Below are 23,888 nucleotides of genomic sequence, written 5' to 3'. Positions count from 1 at the left end.
CTTGGGGAACTCTATACAGGGTTGCTATGAGTTGGAATCAACTCAGTGGCGTAGCATGGGTGACTCTATACGATAGGCACTACACTGTGAACCACATGGTCCATGGTTTGAGCTTTCTGCTCCCTTGCAGAGTTAAAGCCCAGGAAACCCTATATACAGGGTCACAATGAGTAAGAACCTCCTCGTGGCACTTACTAACAACTACATTATAACTTTCTGCCATGCTAACAACTGACAAGTCCCACAAAACTCTTTCTAATCAGTTGCTTTAAAGAGAACCTGTATGACCTGTTCTTACCCAGCATGTTGTGGAGCACAAAAGCAGTTTTCTTCTTTATTTTTCTCAGCCTTTATAAAAAATTATTATAAAATAGTACAAAATAGTCTGCATACCTGTTATCTAGGATTGATGGGTATTACTTTAAAATAATATCCTATATTTAAATCTTATATCCAGTGTTCATCTGTTAGTTTGTCATACTGTGGTGGATTGTGCATTGTTATGATACTGAAAGCCATCTCTCTTGTATTTCAAACATCAGCAAGGTCACTTATGGTGGACTGGTTCCAGCTGATCTTCCAGACTAAAGCAGACAAGGAAGAAAGACTGGTGATCTACTTCTAAAAATTAAAACTCATGGAGTAGTACAAGTGTTAGAAGGAATAGAGGTCAATTCTGTTATATATACAATCCTGCAAGAACAGTAATCTATGGGTAGGTGTATGGATAGATACACAGGCTAAACTGGTATGGGAAGAAGAGTGGGAGGAGATTCACAAATCTTTAAAGGTTTGACAGGATATTTGTATATGAGTATTTACCTTTGCTGCCAACATATCCAAGAATGTGGTAGAGCACACTGTTGTTGTTTTAAATGCTGTCAAGTTGGTTCCAACTCATAGCAACTCTATATAGAGTTTCTGAGACTTTTTAAATCTTTGTGGAAGTATAAAGCCTCATTTTTCTCACAAGGAGCAGCTGGTGGACTCAAACTACAGACGTTATGGTTCACAGTACAGAGTTTATCCTCTGGAGCCACTGTCTTCCCATGGTAGAGCAATTGGTTATTGGTAAGTGCTATTGAGTCAAGCCGATTCCGATCCACCAACTCGATGGTACTTAACAACAACAACAACAACAACAACATAGGGTTTCCAAGGAGCAGCTGGTGAGCTTGAACCACCGACCTTACAGTTCAAATGGCTTTGCAGTCTGAGCATTGTTGTTGTTGTTGTTGTTAAGTGCCGTCGAGTCGGTTCCGACCTATAGCGACCTTGTACAGGGTTTCCGAGGGTGTAAATCTTTACGGGAGTAGAAAGCCTCATCTTTCTCCCACGGAGCAGCTGGTAGTTTCGAACCGCTGACCTTAAGGTTCGCAGCCCGATTTGTAACCACTACGCTACCAGAGCTCCTTACAGAGGGTAAAATTAAGAAAACTTCTTAAATATTACCAAACACCTTGAGTGAATGTGTTGCTAGGCCTGGGGGCTTAGGACCATAGTCTCAGGAGATACCATTGTCAGTTGGCATAAGATAGTCCAGGAAGACAGTGATCTACATGTTACTTTTGTGAGTAGCAATTGGGATCTTAAAAGCTCATGAGCAGCCATCTAAAGTGCAATGATCTGTCTCTCCCAATGTGAAGGAAAAAATAGTGATGAAAATTGAAGATGTTTGGAATCAATTTGTCCAATGGACTAATGCAACATGTAACCATCAATTACCATGACCCTGAAACCAGAAGAACTAGATGGCAACCAGCTACTAATACCAACTGCTCTCTAAGCAATTAAATTAGAAGATCCTTCATAGGCTGAGAGAAAATGTGGAACAGAACTCAAAATGATAAAAAAGACCAAGCTTGCTGGTAAAAAAGAGACAGGAGGATTTCAAGACAATGGTCCTCCACCGCCCTTCAGCTCTGGAACTGAAGTCACCTTCATGGCTTAATTTTCTGCCAAGCAATATTTAGAGGCATGTAATGGGAAGGAGCTCTGGTAGCGTAGTGGTTACGAATCGGGCTGCGAACCTTAAGGTCAGCGGTTCGAAACTACCAGCTGCAAAGCGGGAGAAAGATGAGGCTTTCTACTCCCGTAAAGATTTACACCCTCGGAAACCCTATACAGGGTCGCTATGGGTCGGAACCGACTCGATGGCACATAACAACAACAATGGCAACAACAACACTAGTGAGATAAGCCCACTATGGAATGGTCAACCATTGAAGACAGAAAAGGCAGCATTGACCTAGCAACAACATTCAGAAGGGTTGGGAAAGAAGGTGAAATTGAAACAAAAATCACAGGGAGACGTGATGTTATTTTGAAGGGATTCCAATCATTGAAATAAAGTATATGATTTGTTGAACTCATGATCTGCTTTGTAAACCTTCACTTAATTCACAATTGTTGTTTGTTGTTGTTGTTATGTGCCGTGGAGTCGGTTCCGACTCATAGCGACCCTACACAGGGTTTCCGAGGCTGTAAATCTTTACGGGAGCAGACCGCCTCATCTTTCTCCCCCGGAAAAGCTGGTAGTTTCAAACTGCTGACCTTGTGGCTCGCAGCCCAATTCGTAACCACTACGCTACCAGAGCTCCTTTAATTCACAATAAAAGCTTAAAAAAAAATGAAACTTTATGGATCTCCACAAAATGTTGTTGGATACAGGGCTGTAGGATAAACTCCCTTGGTTCATTGGCCTCAAAAGAAACAGTGGCTACAACAGTGGGCTTGGACATACCAAAGTTTGTGAAGAAATGGAGCATTCTTTCTGTTCTTGGAATTTCCAAGAATAGAGCTGAATCAACTGCAACTAACTACATATTGATACGATATTTTCGTGATTATAGAACACGTTCCCATACATGTTATCTTCTGATTCTACTCAAGATACTGTGAAATAAGACTTATCATACTGTTCATATATTTATAGATAAGGAAGTTGAGGTGCAAAAGGGTTATGAGCCTTGCTAAAGGCTGGACAGTCAGTAGTTAGGACAATACTACAAGCCCTGCCTCTGATCCCTTTTCCAGTTGCTCAAGTGACCCAAAAATAATTGCTTTGGTCAAATATTTATTTTTTTCCAAGGACTGTTGGAAAGTCATTTCAATTTCACTATAGATTTTATTATATATTTATTTTAAAGTTCAAAGTTATGCAAGTGTATGAAGTTGGAAAATGAATCTTTACTAAAATCTCTCTAAAAGAAACTGTCAGTGTTTACTCTCCCATGTGACCTTTGAAGATGTCAGCTTATGATCTCTGTGCTTATTTAGAACAAGAGTTGACTTGTGAGGCAGATTGAGAAATAAATTAGAGGGCTTCTGGTGCAGATATAAAATGTGCTGTTCTCAGGAACCACTGATGAGAAACCATAAATTTGACTGGTGTGGTGCTGTAGGATAAGCACTCAACCACAAGGTCAGTTTATACCACAAGGTTGGCAGTTCAAACTCACTAGCCACTCCTCAGAAACCCTATACAAAGTCACTATGAGTCAGGACTGATTGGACAGCACTTAATGACCACAACACAACATTCATACTCTTAAGCTTTGTGTGTTTTGACTTTTTGTTTTCAAATATATCAGTTGGCTAATCTCCAGAATTGTATTTCTGTCTCTAGCCACAGGTGGAGAGAAAAATGGGCAAATGGCAGAAACTGTTTTTAAAGGTAGATTTCCTAACTGATTTGCATTCAGTAGAAACTTCTTCCACATGAGACCATCCTACAACTATGAACCTTGTTTTGGAAAGCATAGGCTTGGCAATATGTTCCTGTCACTTAATGATATCAGAAGAAAGACAAACCTGTGTCCTTCCTTTAATAGTCATTAGTTCAAAGCCTTGAGCATTGCATATCAAAGTTGACCCTCTAAATTATATGCTTTGTTTATCCCCATCTATGCTGTTCTTGTTCTGTGAGCCTCTGCCATATGAATCCCTTTGCCCTAAAGACCTTTCTTTATAATCTCAACTGGAAGCCACTTTGTAGACTTCCTCTTTGTAGACTTCTATCAGAGCCTTATCACGTGGATGCAATGACTTAACTCATTTCTTGCCATCTGGACATCTCCACCAAGGGCAAGCAGTGGAATTGTGTTTGGCACAGTGCTTCAAACAGTGCTGTGAACTAAGAGTCAGCAAGTGAGTGGTCTGTCTCATGCAATAGTCTTCCTTTCCAGGGCAGATGTGTTCTCATGATAAAAAGAAACAAATATGCTTTTCTGTTGTCTTAAGATCTGATGAACACCTATATGTACAAGATGGAATAAGAAGTGGTGATTAAAAAGCCCATCTATAAGAAAACTGATGCATTTGATTTGTGGTATTAGAGAAGAGTAAACACAGGTACCATGGACTGTCAGAAGAAACAACAGGTCTATGTTGTAAGAAATGTAGCTGGAGTGCTCCTTAGAATCCAGGATGGTGACAGTTTGCCTCTCATACTTCAGACATGTTATTAGGAGGGACCAGTCCCTGAAGAAGAACATCATGCTTGGTAAAGTGATGGGACAGTGAAAAAAAGGAAGATCGCATCCCCCCCCCCCACGCCCCCTGGATGGGCACAATGACAGCAACAATGGTGCAGGATTGGGCAGTGTTTAGGTCTGTTGTGCACAGGGTCACTATGAGTCAGAGCCAACTGAACAGCACCTAACAACAACCACATAAGGGGGAAAAACCGGACAGAATGATTCATATTTGATTTGGATTTATAGACTACTCAGAACATCTGCCTCCATGAATTTAGGGATGAGCGACATGTCATCAACATATTCAGGGTTTTCACAACTTTACATCATTTCAGATCTTTTAAGTTAGATAGTTCAGAGACAGGGGAAGCAAATCAAAAAGGTGTTGCCCTTTAGTTCCCTCCCTCTGCCCCCAAATTCACCTAATTCTTTTGGCAAGTGGTAGCCTTCTCCATTATTCGTGTATTTTAATATAGTCTTATTGAGTGCCTACTCTGGGCCATGTACAGTGATTAATGTTCAGGTATACAACACCTATTTTCAGAAAGGTGCCATGGCTTGTTGGGAAGATAACAGAGAATTAAAGAGAACACTGCAATTTACTATGGACCATAGCCCTCAAAGAGAACAAACACATTTCTAATGGACTTGATTTTATCCCATTGCTTTCCCTATGTGCTTTGGACCAAGGAAACAGATCTGCTTCCCTTTGCCCCTTTGTATATAGTCAAAAGCTTCCTAGTGTGCTAGAACATTTGTTTTACCACTGAGAGTATCAAAGACAAGGATAAAATATTTGTGGATTTGTGATAATAGGTGTATAAGGTGGGGGGCAGAGCTTAAAGAATGTTGACTAGTCAGTGACTTAAAAGAGGAAAGCAAAAAAATTTTCTTCTCCAAAGAAAATAGTTTTTCAGACTGAGTGAGACAAGGTAGATTTTGTTGGACACAAGCAAAGACTCTTTTTGCTAGTGTTTATTTATGCTGAGTTTCTAGGAATTCCTAAGAGAATTTCAGGGGGAAAATAAAATGTTTTCTTTTTGCTTTAAAAATAAATCCGTTAAAAGGGCAGAGTCGTGAGTATGGGGTGAGGTGATCTAATATGAAGGCATGCCATGTTCTTCTTAGTTGGAGCCAACCTATTTCGCCAGCTCTTAGCTCCTGCTTCACTCCAGTGCCCATGTAGTCTCCATAGTTGTTTTTGTTGTTAAGTGCCATGGAGTCAGTTCCGACTCATAGTGACCCTGTATAAGGTTTTTAAGGAGCGACTGGTGAGCTTGAACCACTGACCTTGTAGCTCTAACGATTTTGCAGTACAGCTCATTAACCCACAGCACCACACAGGACTCCATTCTTCATGGCACTTGCTCCAACTCTCACCATTCTTTAGACACATCTTATCTTTCCTTGTAAATCTTTGCTTGATTCCACAAGATTAAATGAGGCTCCATTCTTTGCACCCTAGGAACACCATTCTTATACCTCCATCACAGTATGCACTTTATTGTTCTGTGATTTGTCTATGCATTTGTGATACCCACTACTTAGTGAGGACTGATGTGTTTATTATTATGACTAGGGTCCAGCAGGAGGTCTTTCCACATAGTGGAGAGTACATAGATCTGAGTTTGAGGCTGACGTCTATAAATAACTAGCTACCTGACTTTGGGGAAATTAGTTGATTACTGTAAACTTTGATTTCCTACTCTTACTCTATAAAAGTAGCACTGTAGGATAAGCACTGAATTGCTAACCTCAAGGTCAGTGGTTCAACCCACAAGCTCCTCCTCAGAAGCCTTATATGGGGTACTATGAATTGGGCCCAACTCCATGACTTATTGCATTAGGCAAATTTGCCACACAAGACCTCTTTAAAGTGTTGAAGAACAAAGATGTCAGCTTGAGGACTAAGATGTGCTTGACACAAGTCAAGGTATTTTCAATCACCTCATATGCATGTGAAAGCTGGACAGTGAATAAGGAAGACCATAGAAGAATTGATGAATTTGAGTTATGGTGCTAGGGGAGAATATTAAAAGTACTATAGCTGGACTGCCAAAAGAACAAACCAATCTGTGTTGGAAGAAGTATAGCTAGAGTGTTCCTTGGAGGCCAGGATGACCAGATTTCGTCTCTCATACTTTGAACATATTGTTAGGAGGTACCAGTCCCTGGAGAAGGATATCATGCTTGTTACAATGGAAGGTCAGAGAAAAAGAGGAAGACCCCCAGTGAGATGGATTGGCACTGTGGCAGCAGTGTTGGGCTCAAATGTAGCAATGATTGTGAGGTTGACCAGGACCATGTTTTTTTCTGTTGTTTATAGGGTTGCTGTGAGTTGGTATTGACTCAATGGTACCCGATTACAACAAAATAAAAATAGCACTTACCATGTAGTTAGTCATACAGATAGAATTGGATAGTTTACATGTAGAGACTTTAGCCCAGTATTGGGCTCTAGGTAAACTTAATGAATATGATTGCTTTGCATAAAATAAAGGAATACCTTCGTGAGGGTAACTTTTTCAAGGCAGCATTCTCCTTGTACTATAGTAATTCTCACTCTGCTATCTAACAATGAAAGCATTTATAAAGTCACCAACCATTTCAAATGTTAACTTTTTGCGGGGGCTATGAAGAAGTAGCCCTGGTGATGTAGTGGGTTAAGCATTGGACTGCTAACCACAAAGTCTGTGGCAGTAGTTTTGGACCATTATAGGAACAACAAATGGCAAGGGAAGCATAATTCATTAAGTTTTAACATGATCCAATTAAAATGTCCAAGCTTCGATGTAACTGTCATCTTTTTGTACATCACCAAATCTCAATTTTCATTTCCCTGAAAGCATTCTGCAGTTGTTCCTGATTGATCTCACAAATTGCTTTTGGGAAACTGGTCCCAAGATCCTATGCCCTCAACCCTGCCTTCTACCATTCTCAGAAACAACCTTTGATGAGTGCAAGCTCTGTATAAAACTGCACAGTAGCTATATCACATGGTGGATAGACAAAGTTTGGGGCCAGTGTGATAGTTTTTACCTGTGGAGATATCCAGTTTCCCTGCTTTCTGGAATGAACTATTCTGGAGAATGAATGAGGTAAACAGCCTCTTTAGAGCTTAGTGGAGGAACCTTCCTCTCAGTTCTCCCATCTGCCCTTGAGGCCAAGAATCACAGTTAAAACTACTCATGTCCAACATCTAAGCTTCACTAGCTAGAAGTGGTTAGGAAAACTCAGTCCATGTCAGGTCCTCCCTGCTCCCCCCCTTTGTTTCTATTTCTTTTTAACTATTTTAAGTTATTTAGAAAGATAAATGAAAAATCAAACAACAGAAACAGCTTTCTAGGTGTCCTATACCAAGTCAGCAGGGGATAGGTGAGTAAGCGTAGGGCATATCTATAATTCAACTCAGGAATATTTCCCTTAATAATTAATAGAGCGCCACAAAGAAGGAGGCCCGACAGAGACCTCTAACAAAGCTATTGGCGAAGGATGACAGTGGCCGCCTCGGCACCAACCCATTGAGTCCAAGGTCGGATTTGCTTCAGTGGTTCCACTGCGCCTGGCCACAGCTTGCTTGGCTAATCCAGGGGAGTGGGAGGAGTGCCCAAGACCTGGTCACCACCTGGGCTTCTAGTATGTATCACTATGTGTGTAAATTTGTGATCCTCAAGGCTAACCCTCATTTCGGTTTTTTTGTTAGAATTGCATACTTACATCCATGCTCAGGGGCATTTTATATGCCAGCCAGGTATTAAGCAACCTGGGTACCCTTCCTGGGGTGGTGGGGATGCTGAGGCCTTGCAAACTCACCACAGTGGATAGGCTAGTCCTTTTTTTTTAATGGAAATGGAACCGGATAGATCTGGACATTATCATAGAGACCTCCCAGAAGTCAAATCTCCAGTGGAGTTGTATTTCTTTTTGTAGCAACAGGTTTCCTGGGGGCTCCTCCCCATCCACCTAGCCTAGGCCTGATTCCAATTTCAGCAACATATCCTTACAGGAGGGTTCACTGTGTGGTTAGAGTCAGTCTCCTTGGTTCCCCGGATCCCCTGAGATGAGGCTGACAAACTCAGGTGAACAAGACAGGGGAGGATCAAGGGGAAGGGGCAAGCTCCTAGGTGCTGGGTGAGCTCCGTGGGGGCGACCTCACCAGAGATGTATCAGGCTCCCAACTCCACAAAGCCATCCGTGGATGGAGGAGGAGAAGAAGATGCTCAGGTGCACTCCGGTTTTGAAAGTGGACCTTCTCTCACGTCTCCCTTCCCAGCTTCTTTCAGGGCTTCCCGCTTAGCCGTCGGAACCCTCATTGCAATTTTAACAAGAGTGCTTCTCTTCCCTCCAGGAGTTGTCCCTCTTCTCTGGGACACTAGGCAGGGGCGCCTTGACTTGTTCCCAGTCACTCCCCAGAACACGGGAGTCTGGGGGGCCGGGAGTCTCAGCGTCGTGACTGAGCCCGCCTGGCAGCTCCGGGAGGCGCCCCTGGCGACTGCCATGAACGCCACACCCTCGGCACGGCCCTGGCCCCGCCCCCGACCGGCGCGCGTTCGCGGCCAGGGGAGGCGTGTGCGGTTTCTGCAGCCAGCGAGAGGGAGAGGATGGATATTGGAGGAGGAATTCAGGCTTAACAAGTGATCGCTGCTGTCTAGGATTTTGTTTCTTTTTTGGGGGAATCTTGACTTCCTTGCTTAGTCGATCCCTCTCGTGCTGAACTCCAGAGGAACCAGGAGCGTTGGGGTCTTTCCTAAGGCACCCCAGCCCCAGACCCCAGGCTCCAGCAGCGAGGACTTTCTGCCCTCCCCTGGCCAGGCAACAGAACTTGTTCCTTGGATATTTTGGAGCCTCTACCTGCCAAACCTGGAGTGAGCTCTTCTAGCCCCAAGATCATTCTTCCCCTCCTCCAGTTGTTGCAGGGGGAAAAAACCAACCAACCAGGGGGTTGTGCTTTATTTTTGTATTTCACCCCGCCTGGGAACAGTAAGTATGATACCTTTCTTCTTTCTTCCACCCTCCTCTTTTGACTGTTAAGAAACAGTGGACATTTGGGGGATAAATAATATCGGGAATGTGACAGCAGGGCATGAATGGAAGGCGGTTAAAAATAAACCAGGAGGTGGGAGAAGAAAGGGGGGTGCAGATGCTGCGCTTCACTCCGGGGGGCCAACAGTTGTTATTTTCCCCACCCCGAGGATGGGGTGCGTGCGCCCTGCTTAATGTGCCGGAGCGGGAACCTAGGTGTGGAGGCGAGGACGCGATTAAAGATGTCGTTCCCCAACGAGGTGGGGTTTAGATTTAGCTTCGTTGTGCCAGCCTCAGGTTCCGTTCCTTTGGGAACAGCTGGTGAACGGGTTTGAATTGCTGCCTCTCCCAGCATTTGGTTTTGCGTGCATTTTCCGAGCATTTGAGCAACACATAAGGGTTTGTATAAATGGCGTGCATTGAAGTGTGTATTTCTCACGGTATTCGCCTTCCTGATTTCATATTCTCCCTCTCTCATCCCTTCTCTCCCTCAGAAATAAGGTTCAGGTACCACCCTAAGACTGTTGCAGGAATTTGCACTAAGATATGAAACAGCCCTTGTTGTTGTGAGGTGAGGTGGGGGAGGAGAGGCGGGCTGCTTGGCTGTTGTTTGGGTCCCTAAATCGTATTAGTTTAATGGTGTTAAGGGAAGAAGAGAAATTTCCCTGCAAAGGTCTTCCCCATGAAGGCTCTTGGGAGTCAGCTTGACTAGATTCTTATAACCTGAATACCTCAAGGAAGAGAGATTTTAAACCAGTATGGTTTACTGAGTGGAAGGATTTTTATTTTCTTTTTCAATTTTTTAAAAAAAATCTTTTTAAGATCAGCAATAGTGAGGTAACTGTTAGCAAGGCAATTTGTTGTTGTTGTTGTTGTTGTTGTTGTTTTTAGGGTGGGGTGGGGTAAGGAGAGAGTTAGATAAACAAAAACTAATGACCCAAACCCAGCAAATAAATCAACCAATGTGGAAATTATTCTGTGAGGAGCAGAAAGGGGGCAGCTGTAGATCTTCACAGTTGATAGTAAATGAGAAGACCACCCTAAGTCATGACTTTCTGGAGAGTCCTTTGGAAGGGGTAGAGGAGTGTGGGAATCCAAATAGATAGTCGTTTTGGGCTGCTCTGCGGCTTTATTTAGATAGTGTGTTATCACTGCTTCGGAGAGTTAGGTAAGAGACTGAGCAGCCTCTGGTTATTTGCCTGTGTAAGTCTTTAAATAGTGTTGATCTGACCCTTCACTGAAGATAATCTGAGGGCAGTTTTGTAGGTAGAAATTTGGAGACCTCTTGAGGGTAAACATTTCAGCATCTGAAGTGGTTTTAGGAGTGAGGCAAAGGAAGGGAATGTCTTGTGAGATACCTTCAGGGGTGTATTTTCTGGACTTTATGTACCAGCACAGCTCCACTCTTTCCCTAGGAGAATGTGTATATTCCGAAGAGATATGCTTGTCACTTCAGAAAATTTTAGTGTGTTTAGGTTTCTAGGCTGACAAGATTCAGTGAGGAGCAGCAGGTGGTCAGGAGCTGATTTCTGTTAATGACTTCAGAAAGCCATAGCTCTTATGTTCCCCAAGTGCTTCTAGCAATAGAAGCTGGTAGAAATCAGCACTCGCCCCAAGTCTTTGGCCATTCTCTATTCTTGGAAGTCCCATTGGACAGAATGGATGGAAAAAGCAAAAGGGCATAGGAGGTCCAGGTCCTGGTTGAGGAGAAACATTAACTGGACTTTGCAAGAATAAAGTAAAGAAGAAAGGCGAGGGATACCAACTCTCTTTGGAAATTGATTGGTACTGCTAGGAAGCTACTGAGCCAGAAAGTACAAGACTGGTAATGAAAGTGGATGTTGAAAGAGAGAGAAACTGAGTGTTGAGGTTGGGAGGTGTGGATTGAGACATCGGGATAGGCTGAGAATAAAGTCCATACAAACTGTGATTTAAATGAATAATGAGATAGTCATTTCAGAAGAGTGTAGGAGGAGCCATGGAGGTGAACTAGAAGGCACCAAAAGGAGGGAAGGTGATTATTAATGATGTGCATACAGAGGTTAGCTCCTAGGCTGTGGGTGGTAGGGAGTGTTCAGGAGATCTGGTGAACAGAAAAACAACAACAGGGCCATGCTTTATTGAGTCAGGGAGTGTCAGTCTAATACAAGCCATTAGTGAGCCTTAGAATGTCTCAGATCTCTTCATCTTCTGCCTATCCCTAAATGTTTGCTATAGTATTGGCAAACACAGTAGTGGCAAAAAGACATAAACATTTAGGGGTAGTTTACTGTCCGGTTAGTAGTAACTGCTAGTGTTTATTACCATTCATGAGATGCAAGGCACTGTACTATTCTATCAATTTCTACTATCTCATTTAATTCTTCTAAGAATGGGATCTAGTAATTAGCATTATTATCTTTACTTTGTAGATGGGGTGATTAAGGTTTGTTCAAGTGGCTAGAGCCTAGATTACATAAATCTGGTTTCTCTGCCTGCCTTAATTTTGAATCAAGATAGAGAGGAGTAGAAATGCACTGGATTCAGAAATAGTTTGTGAGTGACAAAAAAAAAAAAAAAAAATCACTTGAGATAAATGAATGATGGAGGCAGCTCTAAAGTAACAGCTTTGTTATTGTGGTACAAAGAGAACGATTGAGAACTAAGACTTGGCATTGGTGAAAGAGGATTAAAGCAAGAGCCATGTGGATCGAGAGATTGGAGAGAGAAAATCATTGAGTAGTCACGAAAATAGACTGAGCTGTAATAATAATAAACAATACAGAAGGAAAGTAGGATGGCAAAAGGAGAGGGCGAGGTAAGAATAGTTTTCCCTGTACTCCTTCAGAAACATGGTTGTTGGTGCTTTATGTGGTTTACTTCAGTACAAGAGAAGAAAGTTTTGTGTAAGAAAACCTCAGTTTCCTCTTATGATTTGATTCCTCTTCTTGTTTTCCTCCTATGTTTACTTCCCTTCCTTTTTTCAGGTGAAATACTTCTGCATGGTTTTAGCCGAAGGATGCTCTGCATTTCTTTGATTTCTATGGAGACCTCAGAGCTGTTTTTATCCCTGCTGACACCTCATCTTCCAACTTCTCTACCTTCCAGGGTCTTTGCCTCTCACTGTAGCTTGGCATTGCCCCTGGGTTCAGTAAGCTTTTGATGAACTTAAGGGAAGCACCTGGAGAATCGTCCTGATAGGCTTTACGCGGCAATGGCTGGACATACTTCACGTCCCACCTTAACGTGGGCCAAGCAGTCACTGGAAGGCAAGTGTTAAAACTAAAGGCTTATTTACATTTCACTGAAATTTGATGGACTAAGCTTTGGATAATTTCCAGGGCAGAAAGAATATATTTCATTTTCTAGGCACAACTGCTATATATCAGATGCTCTCTGCTTTTGGATCGCGCAACATCACCACCAATGACATTCCAGAAATTTTTCCAAATTTGAACATCTACCTTCTCTGACTTAGGCTTGCGAGTGCTAAGCTGTTTCTCTAAGCCAGCCAGGCTCTGGAGAGTAATGTTGGATCCCTGGGAAGGGAGAGCATGGAGCTTGTTGATTTAAAAACAGAAAATGCAAAGTTGGACTGAAAATATCCGTAGTCTTCCAAGCAATCTGCTTAAGGGTTCCAAATTTACCTTAATTTGGTGAGAAAAGAAGCTGCCCTATTTTCTCTTTTTCTTCTACAACTGGAACCAGCCATTTCCAAAAACCACCACCATGGAGGTTGCGATGGTGAGTGCGGAGAGCTCAGGGTGCAATAGTCACATGCCTTATGGTTATGCAGCCCAGGCCCGGGCCCGGGAGCGGGAGAGGCTCGCTCACTCGAGGGCAGCTGCAGCGGCCGCTGTCGCAGCGGCAACAGCTGCTGTTGAAGGCAGTGGGGGTTCTGGAGGGGGCTCCCACCACCATCACCAATCACATGGGGCCTGTACCTCTCACGACCCTCAGAGCGGCCGGGGCAGTCGGAGGAGGAGGAGACCACGGCCTGAGAAGAAGAAAGTCCACCACCGTCAAAGCAGCTTTCCTCACTGCACTGACCTGATGCCCAGTGGCTCTGAGGAGAAGATCCTGAGGGAGCTGAGTGAGGAGGAAGAAGAGGAAGAGGAAGAGGAGGAGGAGGAAGAAGAGGGGAGGTTTTACTATAGTGAAGATGATAATGGTGATGAATGTTCCTACACAGATCTGCTGCCTCAGGATGATGGGGGAGGTGGTGGCTATAGTTCAGTCCGGTACAGTGACTGTTGTGAACGTGTGGTGATAAATGTATCAGGCTTACGCTTTGAGACCCAGATGAAAACTCTGGCCCAATTTCCAGAGACTTTGTTGGGGGACCCTGAGAAGAGGACTCAATACTTTGACCCTTTGCGCAACGAGTATTTTTTTGACAGGAACCGGCCCAGCTTTGATGCCATCTTGTATTACTACCAATCAGGAGGCCGCCTGAAGAGACCAGTTAATGTCCCTTTTGATATTTTCACTGAAGAGGTGAAGTTCTACCAACTGGGAGAGGAGGCCCTGCTCAAGTTTCGGGAGGATGAGGGCTTCGTGAGAGAGGAGGAGGACAGGGCACTGCCTGAGAATGAATTTAAAAAGCAGATTTGGCTCCTCTTTGAATATCCAGAGAGCTCCAGTCCAGCCAGGGGCATAGCCATCGTATCTGTCCTGGTCATCTTAATCTCCATTGTTATCTTTTGTTTGGAAACCTTGCCTGAGTTTAGGGACGACAGGGATCTCATCATGGCAATGAGTGCTGGTGGCCACAGTGGGTTGTTGAATGACACCTCGACACCCCAGCTGGAGAACTCAGGGCACACAATATTCAATGACCCCTTCTTCATTGTGGAGACAGTCTGTATTGTTTGGTTTTCCTTTGAGTTTGTCGTCCGCTGCTTTGCTTGCCCCAGCCAAGCACTCTTCTTCAAAAACATCATGAACATCATTGACATCGTGTCCATTTTGCCTTACTTTATCACACTGGGCACTGATCTGGCCCAGCAGCAGGGAGGGGGCAATGGGCAGCAGCAACAGGCCATGTCCTTTGCCATTCTCCGGATCATCCGTCTGGTTCGAGTATTCCGGATCTTCAAACTCTCAAGGCACTCCAAAGGCCTGCAGATCCTGGGCCACACCCTCAGAGCCAGCATGAGGGAACTGGGCCTTCTGATCTTCTTCCTTTTCATTGGGGTCATTCTGTTTTCCAGTGCTGTGTATTTTGCAGAAGCAGATGAACCTACTACCCATTTCCAAAGCATCCCAGATGCGTTTTGGTGGGCTGTGGTGACCATGACAACTGTGGGCTATGGGGACATGAAGCCCATCACTGTTGGGGGCAAGATAGTGGGGTCCCTATGTGCCATTGCGGGTGTTTTAACCATTGCTTTGCCAGTGCCAGTGATTGTCTCTAACTTTAACTATTTCTACCACAGAGAGACTGAAAATGAGGAACAGACACAGCTGACACAGAATGCAGTCAGTTGCCCATACCTCCCTTCCAATTTGCTGAAGAAATTTCGGAGTTCTACTTCTTCCTCCCTGGGGGACAAGTCAGAGTATCTAGAGATGGAAGAAGGAGTTAAGGAATCTCTGTGTGCAAAGGAGGAGAAGTGTCAGGGAAAGGGGGAAGACAGTGAGACAGATAAAAACAACTGTTCTAATGTGAAGGCTGTAGAGACTGATGTGTGACTCTCTTTCTCCCCCTGACACTCCACTCCTCCCCTCCAGCATCTCCAAATATATTTATGCATAGAGAGTCCAGTTCTGAAAATGAAATATGCAAACGAGTCCAATGCATACAGTAGTACACCATTTAATGGTTATACATGACATAATTGTTACTAAACTTGTATTACATATCAAATAATTGATACAGTTTGGAGAAGAGGGAGGTTTAAATAGGAGCAAATCTATCTTTATATTTTTATTAGAATGCAAAAATTTTGCACATCAACTAGAAAAGATGTTAACAGTAAAGAAGGTTCCATGGAGCGAGCGTGTGTGTGTGTGTGTGTGTGTGTGTGTGTGTGTATGTGTGAGTAAATTGTCAACGTTGTTAGTAATTGTGCAGTGATGGGAAAAGTTGGCATTTTGAAGTATTTACTATGTAAGAATTAATGAATTTGAGCAGTCATTTATCAGTGCTTTAATAGCATCTTGTATGTCTTTGGATTCCATAGTTAACGGTTTTTTAAAAAATTGTAAGAATTACTGTGTAGAAAAAAAAAGAAAAGTAACTTATTTAATAGAATATAGGTCATGATTTTATCTTGGATTTAATTAAAGTTTATTTTTAACTGGAAATTAACTTTTAAAAAGGCTGCAGGGGCCTTTAGAAATCGATTATATTTTATTATTAATTTTGGGAAGATATGACAGCAAATGCCTAACATTATTGAAGAAATGAAATAAGAGGAGATGTAACAAGTTTTGTTTCTAGGTAAACAGGACTGGAATGTTTTTTTTTTGTTTGTTTTTTTTCCTTTGCACTATTTTATATGCTGGAGATTGAGAGAGACTTCATACTGTGAATGTTTACTAATGTAACAGTTCAATGACAATCATTGGAAGAATGATTTCTTAGTCTTATTTTATTGTTCTCTTCTTTTCTTTGTGTGATACTAATGGCCGCGCAGATAACAACACATGACTCCCTCCTCTTTAAACCTTAAATAACTGATCTGCAAAGGGACTACAAAGTAAAATTTAGCAACTAATCTTTTGAAATTGGTCTGTTACAATGATGCTTCTGAAACCATACGCTTTTGAATATTCTACCTTTTCAATTCAGAATAATTTAACCAAAGTTAATGCATGCACTGAAAGAATTCTTGAAGAAATCAGATGCCCAGCAGCTATAGTGACTATGGTTTAAGAGCTTTCTATTAAACATGCAACGTAAATGATAGATTTATTAAGTTTATTTCTTTGTGCAGTTATACAACAGCAGAATGTGCGATTCACCTCAGAATTTAGCCTTCTGTTTGCTAAAATGGATGTAAGAAAGAACCTTGTCAAAACATTTGTCACCATCATTGTCATCACTGTTACATTTATCAAAAAGATGTTTATGACACACATGACTACCTAACTCTGCAAGCCTTTTTAAAATATAAGGTCACAAATGGAATGAGTTGTGTGCATTTAAGTCATCATGAGATATAGGTTAGAAAACGTGGGGTATGTAAGAGGATTTTACTCACTCTCGAATGCTTCTTTAGCTTCCATTGTTAAAATACTATTGAGACCCTCTCAATACATAATGAACTCTTTACAACTGTGAACTTAAGGAAAAAAAGAAATCCTGGAATAGCGTCACACAAACTATTTTTTAACCCAGTCTATCCCTTGATAATTATATAAATCTTTCTTTTCACTTAATTACATTTAAAATTCATGTAAAAACCAAAGTGGTATCCTTCTCCCAGCTCCTTCCCCATCACTTAGAGAAACATGTCTCTACAACATCACTACACCTTCATTGAAAGAATGAAAAGCCAGCAAGCAAGGGAGTTGATTGATTTCACAGACCAAAGATCTGTAGTGGACAACAGTTAATGACAAAATATGAAAATGATACATAATGTGATTTCAAAGATTGCATTTTAATACATTTTGAATTTGAGACAAAAATGTATGATTCATTGAACTAGGAGTACGTCTTTCGATTACCATTAATTTGGTAAAGCCACTTTAAACCAAATTTGTTATCTAAAGGAATTTCTTATATCACAGTGCTGTCATATCTAAAATGTTTATTTTTCCTCTGGAAGAAAATAAGGTTTAAAACCTATGAATTACATTTACTCTATAAGAATATTGTGAAATTCACAGTAATTAACTTTGTCCTCCTTTCAAGAAGTTGCGCATAGACGAGGTAGTCTATCATTGGATAATTGCTGACATTTCTTCTTTGGGGAAGATCAGAGGCATGTGTTGGTTAAAAAAAAAAAAAAAAGTTGACTCTGTGGACAAAGCACCATCTAATGCTGTTGTTGTTAGGTGCCATTGAGTCAGTTTCAACCCCGTATAAGGTTTCCAAGGAGTAGCTGCTGTGTTTGAACCACCGATCTTGTGGTTCAAACCAATCTTGCAGTCCAGTGCTTATCTTACAGTGCCATATCAGGACTAGACTTGAACCCAGAACCTTTGAATGCCTCCATCTGTATAGAAGTCCAATACACTGTCCATATATAGCTAAATCATGATATGCTTTATATGTCAAAATAGTTAAAAGACTCTATCATAGGACGTTTATTGAACCTTCTATAATCGAAATGATTTGCCTATGATGTTTAGAAGGAAAAATGCTTTTTATTTGTTTCTCTGATACCTCCTTATTAAATCTGGAAAGTTAAATTTAGTAGATGAAACATAATTCATAGCTGCTAAGAATCCAGGAACAATAATGGCTTGACGAGCATGGGATTTTCCTTTCTCTTAGTAGTTTTCTAAAGGAAAAAAGGGTCAAAAAGTGACAGTCATGGGATTCAAGAGCAAATATTTTTTAGGTCACCCCTGAATGTGTGTTTTCCTGCAAGATGCATTTATTATGCCACTGTAAGCAAATACTGGATTGCTAACCACAGGTTCAGCAGTTCAAACACACCTGCTGCTCAGCCTGACAACGATGAGGCTGTCTGCTCGTATCAAGATGAACAGTTTGGAAACCACGTCCTATAGGGTCACTGAGATGAAATCAACTTGGTAGCAGTGGGCTAGAGTGGAGTTCTTGATTAGAGGAGTCTTGGTAGAACAGTGGTTAAGCGCTTGATTGCTAACCAAAAGGCCAGCAGTTCAAACCTATCAACTGCCCCACACAAGATGTGGCAGTCTGTGTTTTTATAGATAACAGCCTTGGGAACACAATAGAGAAGTTCTGCTTTGTCATATAGAAACAGTATGAGTCTGAAATGACTCAGTGCCAATAGGTGTGGTTTTCTGGGTTTAGATCTTGATTCCACACTAAAATGGAAGCATTTGGGCCTCAAGATGTGTGCGTAGGAACACTTCTGGACAGAGCACCTCTCTCATAGAGATAATATAAAGACAGAATCTCTGAGGCAGCTGTGAATTTATAATCTCCTAAATCAAAGCCAGGCAAAATGCTTTAGGTTCATTGCAATTATTGAACCATTTGTAAAATTCTTATAATGAAAAATGTGCTTCTAGGGTTGTTTGTAACTGATCTAAGAAACTTCTGGAAGTCTACCATTTGTATTTAGTTGTAAAATGATAAAGAAGTTATCCTGTTTCCAGATTCCGGATCCTTGGATTTGGGATCTTTTAGTTACTTGCTTTTCAGATGATAATGAATGTTCCAGAAAATTCAATGCTTGAGGGTCATCCTAATCAGAATTGGTTCTAGGGTGGATGTGTTGTTGTGTCTTGCAAATGCTTGAGAAGAAAGCAATCATGCATAACAGTTACAGGGAGAGGAGGAATAAATATCTTTTTAGAGTTCTGGGAAAGGGAATCTGTGTGGGCCAGGGAAATGACTGTTGGCCTAGGAAACCAAATAATGGCATGATGACCTTGAGCAAATCCTTTCGCATTGATTCTCTGTTGTCTTTTTTTCATATGTAAACCCAGGGCATTGGGCTACAATGTTATCATTTGGTTCCTTCCATCACCAAGAAATATAGTAAAAACTACAAAAACCAAAATCTGTGTCAGGCAGGAACCTATTAGAGAAGTAAAGTGCAAATATTTTCCACTGAAAGAAAGCAAGAGACTGCACTCTGTCAAAGACAAAACTTGTGGGACCTGGAAAAACAAAACAGTCCGTCAAGTTTTAACTCTCCTAGGTTTCACTGTATTAAGTTACCTTTATATTTCCAACGTATCCCTCAAGTCCTGCTAACCTAGAGACTGTAGTAATAAAAGTAAAATCCCTTAAAAATCTTCCAGTTACACTAACTGCCGAACTAGGTGCTAGAGAGGAATAGGATATATTTTGAAGCTATTTATACTAATGACTTCTAAAGGGAAGAGACTTGCCTAATAAAAAAATAAATAACTCCTCAGTATCCACTTGAATACATATGGTGAAAGTTGGTAAGTAAACATTTTGATTTCTTGCTTTGTTTTAGTGCAGTGTTGACAGTAAACAGTATTCTGACCTATTGCGGGGAACTCATTTTATGCCTAGACACATGCAGGCAATTTTTTTACCAGTGCTACTGCTGTCCTTGTCAAATTTGTTTTACACAGAATCACTGAAGCTTTGTGGAAATCTGTTTGTTAAGCATGTGTTGATATAGAACACGATATATAATTAAGAAATATCTCAGGAAAAATACTCTTTGAATTATGATATGTGGTTTTACATTTTTTGAAAAAGTTTGCATAAGCCACCTTTGTAACACCTTGGACTCAAAGAGTAGGACACCATATCTTCCAAACCAATCAGAAATGGTATTATCCATTGCTGTTATTGTTCACGTTCTTTAGCATAATATAGCTATTACTTGGTAAAATGGAGAATACACTTCAATTCAGTTTACATATTTAAGTGAACATGTGGAGATGATGTGCTCATTGCACAATGCAGAGTGTAACTTCCCTCTTTGTATGTTTTGTTTTTATTTTTATTGATACAGTTTAGAATGATTACGGGGTATCAGTGACAAAGGGGCCTGTTCCAGGAAATCTTCCTGACTCAAAAGTCAATGTGAATTCTGCAGGGGACATTTGGTGTGGACAAAAGGTACCTCTTGGTTTTCCTGCCTGAAAAGAAACTTGATTTCAAAGCTCTGGGTCTTCCAGACTTCTGTAACAGCTTCAGGTTAAAGGACAATTTAATTATTTCTAATATGGAAATCAGTATTCCTCTGTGAAAGGGGGTTGGTGGAATATTTGTGTCCAAGATTGAAAAAAACAGAGCTGTTTTTTTTTCAATAAATAGGAATATGTATTTCTGAAATATAAATTAAGATTGTTGTTATGTGCCATCGAGTCGGTTCCGACCCATAGTGACCCTGTATAGGGTTTCCGAGGGTGTAAATCTTTACGGGAGTAGAAAGCCTCATCTTTCTCCCGCGGAGCAGCTGGTTTGTGGTAGTTTCAAACCACTGACCTTAAGGTTCGCAGCCCGATTCGTAACCACTACGCTACCAGAGCTCCTTATTAGGACTGTGATATAAGTTTTATTTCTGACTCTTTTTCTGTTTCCATAGCAATCACAGGTTTTTAGAGTATCTTCTTCATAAATATATGCTCATCCTTATCAGACCACATGACTCAATTGTGGTTCATAGAATATTTAATCCTAGGGCATAAATTGGAGTACTGGTGTGGTGCTGTAGGATAAACACTGGACTTTTAGCCACCAGGTTAACAGTTCAAATCTGCCATCACTCTTTGGAAACCCTATGTAGGATTCTTAGGCGTCAGAACCAACTCAACAGCATTTCACAACAACAAGGGCATAATTTGAGTGCTTTGAAAGCAGTGCTGTTTTTGTTAAATGTTGAGTTGGTTCCATCTCATAGTAACCCTGTATAGGGTTTCTGAGGAGCGGCTTGTGGATTTGAACTGCCAGCCTTGCAATTCAAATTGACCTTGTTGTTTAGTGCTTATCCTACAGCGCCACACCAGGACATACTTAATGAAGTATGACTCTAAGTGAGACCCCAACAGGCCAATGGGCTATATACTAAGTGGGACCAGAATGGATTTATAGGACAAGTAATATGCTAGATGTGACGTTTTGTTGTCATCTTGAAAAGCACAATCCTAAATACACTGGTCCCAAGTTCCTGGAGTTTCTAGCCTATAATTGATTTTTGATCCATCTGTTGTTATTGATATACTGGATGAAGAATTTATATCTGTATTACCAAGAGCAGAGTGATTTTGGTAGTTGTTCCACAAACACAATCAACTCTTGCTTCCTGGTCTACAAGTGATATGTGTTATAGATTATCCATGGCTAGTTTTTCATCAGAGGCTGGCTTTACTCAGGCTTATAACTGTCTCCAAAATCATGCAAAATAATAAAAAGACAAAGAAATGCAATACAAAGAAATAAAGTATAGAAGCTAAGAAGCCAAGCCAAGCTTAACTGTGAAACCAGATCTGTTCAAACCAATGTGTCATGAACATCAGAATGAAAAAGGAAGAATTTAGGGGTGGGCTTTGTTGTGGCTCTTCACGGTTACACAGATGTAACCAAGTTCATCTATTAATGGTGGATGGCTTAAAGCAGAAATAAGTTACTGAAAGAAAACACAAGTAACATTTTCCATGAAAAGGCTCGAAATGATTACTCAGTTTAGCAGTGGTCTTCATTGTAACTATAGGAGGGCGCTTCAATAATTTCAGAGAAAAATGGAATTAAAAGGTAGTGACATTTTTCCATGAAATTTTTGAAGCCCCCTTGTAGAAGATATACTGTTCCCCCAACTCCAGTTATTGGTATTTTGTGAAAATGTACTTGGGTTGATTTTGTAGAACAGAGGCATATTCCTGAAGCCAGAGAGCAGGGAGACATTTTTATATGCAACTTTTTGAGTCACGGACTGTTGAGGGGTCAGTAACTTCTTAAAGCAGTTAAATAGCCTTGTGGAAGTTTACTAAAACTGCCAATGCTAAATAAAAGCATTATATTTATTTCAAAATAATGACATGAATATGTGTATGTAGATCAATATATGAATACATTATATTCTGCTTTATTCTGGCACAAGATACATAAGCGAAATAAATGACTCCAGGCATTGAAAAGAGACTTCTTGAAGAGAAGTAAAAGTGTGTAACTTTTATGTGTTTGGAGGAAATGGGTTTGATTTAAGGATTAAAAAAACATTCTTTATACTGTAGGTTGGATTTTTGTGCCATGTTACCACAGTGGTATTTACACTAAGTTCGAGATAGCCTATGACCCTAGGTATGTGGAGTTTTATTCCCAGGAAGAGTTCATTTTGCTTTATGGAAACTTGTAAAATGTCTTTTATTTATTTCTATGCACATTGTTTCCATCATATCAGGGATGCTTATATAATGGAAACTAGACTGTGTGGCCCCAGAGGTCTACTTTGTGCTCTCTAGAATTAGGTTTCTGAATTACCTGAAGCCATTATCTTTTTACATTTTAGTTGGCGCTGCTGCTGGATATGACTTCCTAAATTCTTTTTGTATTCTGACTTGATTTTCTTAATTGTCTTAGATTTAATGGCTGTATTAAAAGTGTCAGGTTATTGTTATTTTTGGTCAAAGTTCCAATATCTCACTTAGCTTTTAGGGCACTTACATACAAAACCATCTAACAGTTGGAGCATCCCAGGTCTCTTGGAGACCAGGGCTATTTTACCAGAACGCTATGATTAGGACCATCTTAGTTAACACAGAGGGTGCATGTTATTCTACGTAGACACTTAATTCACTCCCATCTGAGTCAACTACTGTGTGCCTTGGATAGCATTTGTGGTATTGATAGCACCGGAGTGAGTCTCTTTTTCTCCTTTCCATTGGTGGGGATCATGAACCAAAGGAAGTTTTCATTTGCTACCAGGCAGAGTAGGAAATAATTACTGAAGCTCTCCCTGGACTGGAACCTGTCAAGGAAATGATGGCATCTCTGGGAATGCAGTAGAATTTATGCTTATTTATTTATTTGCCATTCTTAGTTGTTGGCATTGCTTCTGGGAGATGAATTTTTGTTTTAGGTTGATTCAACCAAATGTTAAAAATGACTTTGGATAAAATATTAGGAATTAGAAATTCTAAGCTGTTCTATTAGCCTGAAGAATAATTACAGTTAAATATTTTGATAAATGGACAAGAGATTTGAAGATTTCAATCTATATTTGGATTTGAAATCATTTATTTGGATTCATTTATTAATCTATGATCAATTTATTCCAATTTCTTGAGAAAAGAATGGGTTCTTTTTTTCCTTCCCCTTTTTCCTGACTTTTGCATGCTGTATTTAAATTGGTACATTTCATATGAATGTTTGATCTGCTAGCAAACCAGGTAAATAACTTGCTTAAGAATTGACTGAAGAATGACAAGGTTGTTTTATAGTCTTTTCAAACCAACGTTTGATACTGATTGGTTAATAGACTGATTTCGGTATATGTGAAAGAGTACCTAGGGAAATACATGTATTCTACATTGTTGTTGTTGTTAAGTGCCGTCGAGTTGGTTCCGACCCATAGGGGCCCTAATCAGGGTTTCCAAGGCTGTAAATCTTTACGGGGGCAGAAAGCCTAATCTTTCTCCCGCGGAGCAGCTGATAGTTTCGAATTGCTGACCTTGCGGTTCGCAGCCCGATTCGTAACCACTATGCTACCAGAGCTCCTAGGGCAAGGATATTAGGAATAGGCTTTCTGCTAGATTCCTAAAAGTGCTCTCTGCGTTCTTGACCTGTTTCCTCCATATCTAGTCTAGCCAATGAGA

The 23,888-nt window shown here is 40.9% G+C and overlaps 1 protein-coding gene across 1 annotated transcript; it reads left to right on the top strand.

Annotated features, from left to right (window-relative positions):
- Nucleotides 1-12,958: 12,958 nt before the first annotated feature.
- On the top strand, nucleotides 12,959-15,360 carry KCNA4 (potassium voltage-gated channel, shaker-related subfamily, member 4). The gene has a single exon (XM_006864856.1). The coding sequence runs from the start codon at nucleotides 13,209-13,211 to the stop codon at nucleotides 15,171-15,173; it is 1,965 nt and encodes a 654-aa protein (XP_006864918.1). The 5' UTR covers nucleotides 12,959-13,208; the 3' UTR covers nucleotides 15,174-15,360.
- The last annotated feature ends 8,528 nt before the right edge of the window (nucleotides 15,361-23,888 follow it).

The sequence above is a fragment of the Chrysochloris asiatica genome, unplaced genomic scaffold, assembly GCF_000296735.1.
Source record: "Chrysochloris asiatica unplaced genomic scaffold, ChrAsi1.0 scaffold00072, whole genome shotgun sequence".
In the NCBI taxonomy this organism is placed as follows: domain Eukaryota; kingdom Metazoa; phylum Chordata; class Mammalia; order Afrosoricida; family Chrysochloridae; genus Chrysochloris; species Chrysochloris asiatica.
Note: the sequence above shows the minus strand (reverse complement) of the source record. Positions and strands in the feature narration are given on the sequence as shown.

Bases quoted from the DNA above. Each gene is read 5' to 3' on its own strand.
- KCNA4 (XM_006864856.1), top strand. From the start codon at position 13,209: ATGGAGGTTGCGATGGTGAGTGCGGAGAGCTCAGGGTGCAATAGTCAC.